This window comes from Berghia stephanieae, chromosome 6, assembly GCF_034508935.2.
Source record: "Berghia stephanieae isolate SIO BIC M18660-M18661 chromosome 6, UCSD_Bste_1.3, whole genome shotgun sequence".
NCBI classification, from domain to species: Eukaryota; Metazoa; Mollusca; class Gastropoda; order Nudibranchia; family Aeolidiidae; genus Berghia; species Berghia stephanieae.
The window spans coordinates 37,635,446-37,648,065 of record NC_088365.1 but is presented as its reverse complement, the minus strand read 5'-3'; the positions used below and the strand labels follow the sequence as shown (position 1 = coordinate 37,648,065).

The 12,620-nt window shown below is 37.9% G+C and overlaps 1 protein-coding gene across 5 annotated transcripts in view; it reads left to right on the top strand.

The window, feature by feature from the left end:
- LOC144974988 (uncharacterized) overlaps window positions 1-12,620 on the top strand; it is a 151,179-nt gene that overhangs the window by 87,649 nt on the left and 50,910 nt on the right. For all 5 annotated transcript variants that reach the window (XM_078918602.1, XM_078918604.1, XM_078918603.1 and 2 more), the window contains exons 23-26: window positions 5,216-5,362; window positions 8,474-8,533; window positions 8,717-8,871; window positions 11,426-11,519. In XM_078918602.1, coding sequence (XP_078774728.1) covers window positions 5,216-5,362; window positions 8,474-8,533; window positions 8,717-8,871; window positions 11,426-11,519 — 456 coding nt within the window. The remainder of the gene's footprint in view (window positions 1-5,215; window positions 5,363-8,473; window positions 8,534-8,716; window positions 8,872-11,425; window positions 11,520-12,620) is intronic.

Below are 12,620 nucleotides of genomic sequence, written 5' to 3'. Positions count from 1 at the left end.
AGAATATCCCGTTGAAGAGACGTTGGAACGATGATACGCGTACCCCACAGCAGGCATCCATTGTCGATGCTCAATTCGAGCTTGCGTGCGAAATAGGGTCTAAGTTGTTCGCTAATTGTAGTGGGCCATGGATGACCATGTGCGACGATTTGATACACCTGACGAAGTACAGGGTCGGTGGTGGTTTCCGATGCGATGGTGGTACTGGAGATGGGTAGGTTGTCGATGACCTGGAAGATCTGATGAAGATCTTCAGGAAACGGCGTAGGTGCTGCTACTTCAGGCAGCGGTAGATGACTGAGTGCATCTGCGTTGTTGCGTTGACCTGGGACGTGTTTCAGTTGGTAGTCGTACGCGCTCAGAATGACTGCCCATCTCTGTACTCGCGATGATGCATGATCAGGTAATGGTTTGTTTTCTCCGAAAAGACCCAATAGTGGCTTATGGTCGGTGTTGATCGTAATATGTCGTCCAAAAATGTCCAAAAATGATAGATAACGCTTCTTTGTCCAGTTGGGAATAATTTCGTTCTGCTTTATCCAACGATCTGGAAGCAAATGCGATAGGTTGTTCATTCCCATTGTTGAAACGGTGCGAAAGAATCGCTGATACGCCTCTTGGTGAGGCATCGCAGGTAACGACAACAGGGATGTTGGGGTCGAAATGAACCAGTAGCTCCGGGACATTAAACACGATTTCGAATCGTCGAAGGCTGATTGCTCAGCTGATGTCCATTTCCAGGTGCTTCCTTTCTTTAGTAAATCGTATAGTGGTGCAAGACGGTGTGATATGTTGGGTAGAAATTTGGAATAGTAGTTGATCATTCCAAGGTAGGCTCGTAGTTCCTGGATTGAGGTTGGTGCAGGTGCTTTTCGTACGGCTTCAATTTTCTTAGATTGTGGAGCGAGGCCATTCTTCGTGAGGCGGTATCCAAGGAAATCGATTTCATCCTGCAGGAATTCACATTTAGCCCTTTTTACGTTCAGTCCCCTTTCTTCACAGTGCTTCAACACGGCTTCAAGTGTTTCGAAGTGTTGTGCATCGTTGGCGCCAGTGAGATACAGATTGTCGAAGTAGATCACCGTGTTTGGGATATCCTTGAAGACAGATTCCATTACCCGTTGGAAGATGGCTGGGCACGAAGATATGCCATATGGTAGTCGTTTGTAGCGATAAAGACCATGATGCGTGTTGATCGTCGTGACGTTTTGGCTATCAGGGTCGAGAAGAAGGTGAGTATACGCATGGCTGAAGTCGATGGTTGAAAACTTCTCACCATGTGCTAGCCTGTTGGCCAACTCTTCTATCCTCGGAATTGGATGTTCTTCCTTTGCAACCATTTTGTTGACGGTCACTTTATAATCCCCACATATGCGGAGTGTCGAATCAGATTTGAGAATGGGTACGATTGGTGTTGCCCAGTCTGAGTAATTGATCTTCTCAATGATGTTGTTATTTTCTAGACGTTGTAATTCTCTTTCAATTTTGTCCCGAAGAGCAAATGGTGGATGGCGTGCTTTTTTGAAGATGGGTGTGGCGTTTTCTTTCAGGAAGATGTGTTGGGTGTGGTTGTTTAGTAACCCAGCATTGTCGTTGAACACGTTATATTTGGAAACCATTGATTGGAGTTCCTGTGCGTGTGTTTTAGCGTTGGTGTGGAAGATGTTGTTCCAGTTGAGTTGGATGGTCTCCAACCAGTTTCTTCCAAGTAGTGGTGGACCAGCGGTTTCAACAATGAGTAGAGGCAGGTTAGTTGCTTGCTGTTGTTGGTACTGGACATTCACGCGACATTGTCCGCAAATCTGTACGGTGTCTCCTGTATATGTTTTCAGGACAACACTTGATGGTTTTAGAGGTGTATGTAACAATAAGTTGTCGTATGTTGTTTTCGGTAGTATAGTTGCTGATGCGCCTGTGTCAAGCTGGAATGACACTTCCTTCCCTTCGATTTGAAGCGTTATCCACACCGGTGTGTGTGTTTTTAAGTCCTGTTCCATGTTGAAAAGGTCGTATGCATTTGGTTCAGGGTGATCGACATTGTGATGATGTTGATGGTGATTTTGGTCTTCTGATACATAATACGATATATAATTCTTAGTGTCGCTTTTAGCTGTGTGTGACGATGGTTTATGATACTGAGGTTGGTGGTTGGGTCTGTTTTTCGATTTACATACCTTGGACAGGTGTCCCACTTTGTTACAATGAAAACACTTCGCGTTGATCCATTTGCACGGAGTGCCTCGGTGGTCACTGCCGCAGCGTTGGCATTTCGATGATGTGTGAGACTGTGACGTTGAACTCGGGTTGGTGAAAGTTTTGTGTTTAGGTTTGTTGGCGTGGTCATTGTTGTTGTAGCGGTGTTGACGAAGATGGTGTATCTTATGGTCTTGGTGGGGGCCTGCTGTTAGCAAATCTTTTGCTCCTGTTTCTGATGTGGTCACAGCTTGGGCGATTGTGACTGCTTTCTGGAATGTGAGATCAGTCTCAGAAAGTAGTCGCCTGGATCTTTTCATCATTATCCCCCTCACCAGTCGCTCGCACAGACGTTCATCCAGTGTTGTGCCGAATTCACCGTATTCACTCATTGCCTCCCGTGACGCAATGTATTGATTGATGGATTCTGTTGGTGCCCTGATCCTATTTTCGATCCGGGTACGTTGCACATATTTCAATGGTTTTGGCTCGAAGTGATTTTTCATCAGCTGGCAAAGTTCATCTAGTTTTAGTTCTTTGATGTTTCTTGGTGTAGCCAGATTCCTTAAGAGCCTGAAGTTTGATGGACCGATAATCATGAGAAATATTGCAGTTTGTCTATTTTCGTCTTCGATCTGATTTGCCACAAGTAAGTTCTACTCTTTCGAAGTATTCCGAGAATGACTCTTTGCTAACGTCAAACTGCTCTATCTGGCCGAAATTCATCTTAGTTTGCTTAAAATATGGTCTAGGAAGGTTAAATCTAATACTTTAAACTTGTTGATCCTCGTCGCCAATGTTGTATTTTTGGTAAGATGGTGATGATAAAAAGAGATATAAATCAATGGAACACGAAACACAGCTTATTCATTTTCTATTTACAACGGAAGACGTTGCTCTTTTCACCAAAGGTTTCCATACAGTCACAAGAGTTACAAAAGTGACTCGTCATTCGTACATTCATTCATTCATCATTAATTTCTTAATACATTACAGTGTGCTACTTGGCCACATAATGAAGCAATATTGTATGGATGTAATAAGACTGAGAAAAAGGTTTAGGGCAGGCACTAATGTTGATAATAACAAGAAATGAAATAGGAGTAAGATTGATATGTTACCGTCGCTAAAGTTGCAAAATAAGGCAGCTCGGCTGGTCACTAATACCTAATGAGACTTTTAGGAATTTCAAACTAAGTACATCGATGGTGTACTCTTGGACTCTACATCTGTTCCCTATTTGAAACATTCCCCTTTGTCTTACTTTTTTCTCGTATGCTTTCAATTGTAAATCTAGAATTTTTGGCTATCACATTTTCTTCCTTTTTACTGGCGCCGAAATGACTTACAAGCTGCCATGTTTTTTATGCACAACTCAACCCATTGAGGTTTAAGTCACAAGTCACTCCTCACTCACATTTTACATTGCTTCTTACTTCTTGTGAGTTATATTGTAAATTGGTGGAATGTGAAATTAGAGACAGTTGGCTCACAATCCTTTCTCATTTCATCCGACAAAATTAAAGGCACATGGTTAAGACTTATAATATTTTAATTTTTCTTTATAGGATTTATCTTTATGAGCCAGCAGTAATTTTGTTGTACGTCTTTGAACATTTTCTAAAAATAAAGGGCTCCCTATAACATTTCCATACTTCAAAATAGGTCTAACAACTGATTTCTACAGGATGTAATACATATCAGTATTCAAGTGACAGATGCTTTGAAGTATAACTCAAGTATAACTTTAATTTTGGACCATATTTACACTTTATTTATGACAGTCAAAATTTAAATTACAATAAAAAATAACACCTATATCTTTTTTTGGGACTATAACTGATAACTCTTGATTTTTAGAGGCGTCTACAAAATATGCATTTTTGGAATTGTTTTGCCCATATACTAAACTCTACATTTTGAGATATTAATTTTTATTTCCTGACATTGGCTGCTTCGTACTACATCTAAATTTTATCAATTCTGTTGTTTTTTTCTTAATTCAAGTTAAAATTATTCAAAACCATCCTGTCTCCTATTGCATCTCGACATGATACTAATCTGCTAATGACATCGCTTTCATTAGAATAATTCTATGGACCGTATAGCTGCGTACATGTGAAAATTAACATTAAAGGACATTTTTAGACCACTCAGCTGTTTAGTGTACATGGTATGTAAAAGAGAACTGAAAACAAAGGATATTCATCTGACATAGTACCATTGTCGACAAAAATAATCTGTGTTCTATCACTAAGATATGAATGAAGCCATCTAATAACAGGGCCATTAAATCCGAAAACAAATTTTGGTCTCTCAATTAAAATTTACTGATCAATGGTGTTGAAAGCGACACTAAGGTAAAAACGAGGATGACAAACTATATCAATCAAAACTCTTAAGAATGCAATTTCTGTGCTGAGTTTAGATCTCTCTCACAGACTGGGATTTACAATTCAAACTATTTTTATCTAAATGCCTTAAGGATACAACTTTTTTTGATGATTTTGTAGAAATGTGAAAGATTGAGGACAGGTCTGTAGTTTTTCAGTTTCTCTCTATATCAATACGGGGCTTCATATAATTAGGTGTTTCAATCAAGTTACCAAAAGAATCAGCGATGTGCTGAATATTATTGGAAAATGACAAAGAAGTGTGTGAGGATGTGTTGATATTAGCTTCTTCATTTGTGATTTTGAATAAATTCTATGTTGACCATTTTGAGTTGGCAACATTTGTCTGGAGGAAGTCTGTCTGAAAAGCAATGATGGTTCGATATTCTTGAGTTTTCTTAAAGGCTTGTATATCAGTCAATCAACTTCCAATTTTGATTGATGCCACTTTTTCTTGTCAAGCTTCCACTTTTAGATTCATTATGTCTGCTGAATACCCTTTTTTAGTTTAGATTATATTATTTTAATTATAAAAATGCTAAATTATGTACTTTATGTTTATTTTGAATACTTCCTCATGAAAGCAAGAAACTAATAAAATATTTTTCATTTTATCCTATTTGTTACAGCTGTTTTCTGATGTTTTTGCTGAAGACCCTTTGTTTCAATGTGAGTTGGCTCTTCACACTGTAAATCAGCAGGAACAAAAAGCAGGCAGACGCACTCACAAAGAAAAACATAAAGCCATGGTGTTGACTATCACAAGGCTGATGGAAGTGAGTCAGAATGAATTGTACTTCATTCCAGTAACAAGTGTATAAAATTTTAGTTTTATGCACTTTTCAACACAGTTTAGGTTATTCAAAAGATAGTACCCCTGTTTCAAAGTTAGGCGGCGATAAGACTATATAGTGTTGGGCCATATAAATCTTGAGGTTACAAGATAAAAAAACTTCAATGGACAGATAAATATTTACGTAATAAGGCAATTTCTGTCCTAAGATTTCTCAAATGTAACACACCAAGCTGCCCATAATCAATTAAAGAGAAATACTAATATACCCTTGTTAAGCCAATACTGGCCAATGATGTTTGTTAGTCTGCAACCCACAACATAAAATCCAAATAGAAAAAAAAATCAGAAAAGTACAGAAGAATGTAATGAGATATATTACAAAGGACAATTCATTCTTAAGTGGTAAAACATGTGCTCAAATGAAACAATGAGGATTGTTACCTGATCATGAAGTACTGGCAAGGTCTAAACTACCAAATTCATACAAAGTATTGAGTTGCCTTATTGAGATATTAGAGGATCAATACTAAAGAAATAAAATAGCAACCAGGCAGTCAGGGTGTCAAATTTTTAACATTCCTCCATGTAAAATAGGCAGATATCCCAATACTTACACACTCGATGTGTCTGCAGTGAATCATTTATCAAGGGTAACTCTGAAATATATTGGATTATGGTCTAGACCATTTGGTTGTTCAAATAAAAACTTGTTGACACTGAAAATGGAAAAGCTTTGGATGGGAACTGTACTGACAATGGACGTCTTGGGTACAAACCCTTCATCAGCAAAAACAATAAACAAAGGAATGTTGAAAAGAAATAAAACAACATGTAGCGAGAATTGTAACGCCTGTATTCTTGGGTAGTTGGAGTATGAATGAAGCATTAACATGGTGTTGGTGTTTGGTAAGAATGTTAAGATCAGGTCAGCGAATTGAGAGCCAGACAACTTCTAGAAAATAATGGAAACTAAAAGAGATAATAGCAATGTAATATTAGTAGTTGTGCGAGTAGTGGTAAAAGAAATAATAGTAGTTGTATTGGTAATAGTAGGAGTAGTAGTAGTAGTAGTAGTAGTAGTAGTAGTAGTAGTAGTAGTAGTAGTAGTAGTAGTAGTAGTAGTAGTAGTAGTAGTAGTTGTAGTAGTAGTAGTAGTCAGTTGTTATGAAGACATTGTGGGGTGAAGGAGTCCCTGGGGTTGATTGAAATGGGTAGGGGGAGAGGTGTTTGTGAATCTTCGAGAGAGAAAAAGAATGGCCGGGCATTGTTGTGAGTGGAAAGTTGAGTAAATTGATGGAAAATAGATAGGCGGGTAGATAGATAGAAACTTACACTAGAATTATTTTAGAATGATAGATAAATAGATGGATGGAGAGATAGAGGGAGAGAGATAAATAGATGGATCGAAAGATAGAGGGAGAGAGAAAAAGAGAGATAGATAGATAGATAGAGAGAGAGAGAGAGAGAGAGAGAGAGAGAGAGAGAGAGAGAGAGAGAGAGAGAGAGAGAGAGAGAGAGAGAGAGAAAGAATAACAGGTTGATAACCAGATTAATATATAAATTGATAAATAAGTAGACAAATAGATACAAAAACATGAAAACGATAGATAGCTAGACTGATAGATGAATAGATAGATGATTAGTAGTTAGAATTACAGATAGATAGATAAATAAAGTTGCATCAGAGGTGGTCCAAGCAGTAGTAGTAGTTGTACAGTCCAGCCTGTGTAAGACAGAATCAAATGGGCGCGGGCAAAGAATTTTCATTTTTCTTCATGAATGGTCATAAAAAATGCATAGCACATTATTTTTTATCCATACCCACGACCCTGCTAAATCTTTTCTGCTTGATGACGCACAGCTAATGATAAATATCATTTAGTTGCTATCTATCAAGTGCACAAAAAATCTGTTTTTATGCGTTATTTTATTTTTGTGCTTGTTTATTTCTTTGTTGGTTGGTTTGTCTTTGTTTTTTGTGGTTTTTTTTGCTGCTATTTTTAACATGGCGACTTTTATACTTTATTTTAGTATTTTATTCTAACATTATCTTTGTCCTCTTCTCTCTGAATTCCTGATAAGTACAATCATTAATACTATTAGTTTGCGGGCTTGGGACGGCTTCCTTGATTTTATTTTTGTGCTTGTTTATTTCTTTGTTGGTTGGTTTGTCTTTGTTTTTGTTTTTTTTGCTTCTATTTTTAACATGGCGACTTTTATACTTTATTTTAGTATTTCATTCTAACATTATCTTTGTCCTCTTCTCTCTGAATTCCTGATAAGTACAATCATTAATACTATTAGTTGGCGGACTTGGGACGGCTTCCTTGATTTGTGCTTGGGACTGCTTTAAGGCCCATCCCTTTTGTGTTCAGTTTATTTTGGGGGACAAGTTCCTGGTATGATTTTGTCAATCATATAGACGACCTTTGATGATGTAAGCTACTCTTTGATGTCTACAGCCTTCGATTCTTGACTCTTTAATCATTGGTCGTTTTGACAGTTTATATGTCAACATCTGCTTGATGACCTTTAATGATGTAAGCTACCCTCTTGCGTCTACAGCCTTCGATTATTGACTCTTTAATCGTTGGTCGTTTTGACAGTTTATATGTCAACATCTGTGGTCACAGGTGAAAATTTTCAAGATGACCATCTCAAAGTTGTGTCACTCTCTTCGACTTTATGAATTCATTAATGAGGAAAGGCATAGAGATAAAAAAGCAAATTTGTGTTCCAATTACTTTGGAAACACAAAGAATTTCACTGATCTCTTATCACTGAGTCATTGAAAATGCTATAAAAATCAAGAAATTGACCAATAAATAAAAGTTGCTTTAAAAAGAGCTAAAATAAGCAAAAGCAATTTTCAAAATCAAATTTACCGGGTAACACAATTGTTTTTCAACCGATTTTACTGAAACAAAGACCATGGTCAAGGAAAACACATTTTATCCGAACCAAATGTAGTCAATCTTTCCAAGCAATAAATGATAAAGTGATAAGCTGCTGAAAAAATTCTTTACAACAAGAAATTCTGCACTTATTTTGTTGAATTGGCAATTCTAAAAATATACGAATTTTATTTCAGACTTTGACCCTGAGACACAGATTGATAGATGCTTCATGGGAGACAGAAATCTTGTCCAAGGTAAACATGTTAATTATTTGCTACTTTATTACTGTTCAATTCGTAGTCAGCATATCATGTTTTAGAGTATAATAATTGGGATAAATGCTGATTTTATGGGCTGAAGCTTGTACTGTCTCAAATGTCTTACTCTCATTTTTGCACCTTTATTATCATCTCTTACTTTTCTGTCTCTAAACCCAGCTGTACAAGAAACAAGCTGCTGAAATGGGCTACCCTGACTGTCATATGAATCTTAGATTTGTGCAGTTTGAATTTGCCAGTTTCAAGGACAAAGCAGGAAAGCCTCCGCCTGTCTTTATCACCGCAGTACAGGAAGATGAATCTGCTGTCGACAAGTTAGTGTAACCATTTATATTGGACAACATGTTGTTATTGTTGTTACAGTCAAAAACATCATCATTGTAATTCACTTCACCATTACAATATTATTATTTTAATTGTTATAATCCTTAGGCTCAATAAATTCTATTGGTTCAATGAAAACAAATTTAGAATTTTGGGCAAGCTTGTGCCTGGCAACCCAGTCCAGAGACCTCAAAACCATTAAAGACAGACTCTCTGCATCTCTCAATAAACTCACAGAATACTGTATAGAAAACTCTCTAAATGCGAACGCAGGTAAAAGGCAAGTGTGTGCTTTCCATCTAAACAACCACACAGCAAACTCGAAACTACCACAGTCTATCTGTTACACTGGATCGTACCCTATCCTTCGCCCAACATACAAAAAAGGTGAAAGCAAAAGTAGCCTCAGGAAACAACCTACTGGGAAAACTCGCTAACACCAAATGGGGTACAAACCCAAAAACTCTAAGGACATCAGCATTAGCACTGCTACTCCTTGGCTGAATATTGCTCTCCTGTTTGGTCAAGACCAAGCCATGCCAAGCATGTTGACCCCGAACTTAACAATATCTGCCGTATAATAAAAGGGCACTGAAACGAACACCCTTACCAGTAGTTTATAGGCTTTCAGGAATAGCACCACCACATATCAGGAGGGACACACACTAAAATACAAAAATACAAACATGAAAGTGACACCAGACACCCTTCCATGACCATACCATCCCAATCAAAAGAATAAAATTAAGGAGTAGTTTTATGTTATCTGACTCTGAGAGTATTCACCCGACCATGCAGCTACAATCAGAATCCATACCTGGAGAAAATGGGACATCTACAATGATGACACCATCCACGGCCCAACTGAAAACCTCCCATGTGGAACAAAACTATCCAGAAGAGAGTGGGTGACACTTAACCGGGCAAGAACTAAAGTGGGGAAGACTGGGCAGAATGTGTTAAAGTGGCGACTTTTGATGGACAGTCAGTGTATGTGCGAACACCCAATGTAGTTCATGGAACACATTCCCTTGGAATGGAATTTGGGACTGATGTGCACTGACACTGACTTAAGAACCTGCAGCCCAGTGGCTATGAAATGGATCCAGCACTGGTGTGGATATGATGATGATGATTGTCAGCAGGGGTCCAAGTTGGCCGTAAATGGACGTCGGTGTCATTTTTTTGTAGTTAAATATGATATCCTCCCAGAATATTTATTTTTGCCAGAATTTTTGTCAACATAATTCCGACAATGTTTTATAGAAAGGAGGGGGGGGGGGGTAAAAATACAATGCCATTTTGTCATCTCTAGCACCTCCACAGGATCACTATTATTACATCTTCCACTATCATCATTATAACCACCTTTTCATTATCATTATCCCTAAATCATCACCGTCAACATCACTCACTCACTATCTCAATCCTATCTGGGCCTGCTGGTACTTAATGTGATGCAAGGGATCTCCACCAGGTCCTGTCAGCTGCTATTCTTAGGGCCACATCGAGGGACAGACCTCTCTGCTTTATGCCCCTCTCCATGGCACGTATCCAGGTCTCCTTGGGGCAGCCTCATTTCCTTTATCCTCGGGTGTCCATTGCAGAGCCTTCCTTGTCAGTGTTTCTTCAAGTCTGCGACAGACATGCCCCAACCATTGCCATATTCTGCTTTCAGTGAGACTCTACAGAGACTCCACCTCCACTCTGGCTCTCAGGTCCTCATTTGAGATTTCATTCGGCCAGGAGATTTTGAAGATTTGTTATAAACATTTGTTTTGGAATACCTCAAGTTTTTGGATGATACATTCTGTGATCTTCCAACATTCTGATCCATAGAGCAAACTCTCAGGACATTACTCTTAAAAATATTGATTTTAGTGCTGGAATACAATCCCATTGCTCTCCAAATTTGTTTAAGGGAAACAAATGTCTGGTTTTCCTTACGGATTCTGGTTTGCCTTACGGATTCTGGTTTGCCTTACGGATTCTGGTTTTGAGCTCTTCATTGCAGTCACCGTCTATTGTCAGATTACTGCCCAAGTTAGTGAATTATTGAATATCTTCCAGAGGATTTCCATCTATGATCACTGGATCTTTGTTTGACGTGTTGATTCTCATGACTTGAGTCTTCTTATTGTTTACTTATAGTCCAGTTGTACTTGTTGCAGTGTGCAAACTTTCAGTCTTCTGACATATAGCTTGAAATCTATGGGAAAGTAGTTCAATGTCATCTACGTTGTCTAAATTCTCAAGTGTTGATGCAAGACCCCATTACATTCCTCTTTTATATCCTATATAAGCCAGTCAGTAGCCAAAGAAAATAAAATGGGTGAGAGGATACAACCTTGTTTGACGCTAGACTCTAGTGTTCATGATAAATGGTTGTGTCGAATTATTGTTGTGGTCAACTCCATTATCATTATCGTCATCATCAGTATCATCAACATCATCCTCATCATCATCATTACCATCAATATCATCATAATTACCATCATTAACATCCCCTAGACATCAATCATATGCCTACTATTACTGTGACAGATATACACCATCCTGCCTTCATTTGGCCATCCATGAGCTGGACGAAGGACACGTTGGAAGATTTTCATTCAGAAGCCGTGATGGTGTCCTTCAGGTGATAGATTTTTTAAAAGTGTCTTGCTCATAAAGAAACTATTGAAAATACAAAATCAGAAGTAAAGGATGTACTGTAAGAAGCTGTTAAACCAAAATTGTCTAAACCAAAAAGACTGGTAAACCTAAAGTTTACAAAATGCTGTCATTTTTTCCTCTTTGTTTCTGTTACCCACGTATTGATAAACCAAAAGCCACTATGCTCAAACTTTCTTTAAACCGAACAGAAATTGCTGAATAATCTAACAAAATTTCAGTTACAACCATTACACAATGCTCTCTCTGTTCAACACCACTCACACACCTCCCTTGAAACCCTCTTCACTTCACCACCAACTCCTCCCCCTCCCCTATGCCCACACTAATCCACAATGCCTTATTTGTCTGCCGCCTCTCTACTCCCCCACCCGACTACACCAGTTCATTCTTACTTGATGGTGAGAACACAATGCGCATTTGAGAGCAGTAACGTTGTAACTCCATAAAGATAATAATAATAGTAATAATAATAATAATAATAATAATAATAATAATAATAATAATAATAATAATAATAATAATATATACTTTATTCATAATATAAAATGTAAATTAGTTTACATACGTGGCATGCATGAAAATGTATAAACACAAAGTTGAGAATCTATGGCGACAATGTATACATATATAATATACGCAAAGATCACGTTGGAGTTACAACTCTATTGCTCTCTTTGGCACCTACTACCACAACACTCGTTTGTGTGCACATACATGTACAACAAACCCTCCCCCCCCCCCTCTTCCACACACACACTCACACAAACACACTACACTGCTACAACCACAAAGTTGAACAATTTGATACAATGCATTGTATGTGACAGTGATATGAATGGTAGCAATGGAATAATAATACCCCTTGAAAATCATGATAGCTGTTTGAGGTAAATCTAAACCAAAATATGTTTAAACTGAAATAGAATACCAAGTCCCTTGAATTTCAGTTTAACCAGTTTTTACTGTACATTCTTTACTCAGGGATCCCATGCCAATTTCTGGAAGGTCAAACCAAAACACATATATTGCTCTTGGTTTCTACTTTTATTCTGCTCTCATTTGG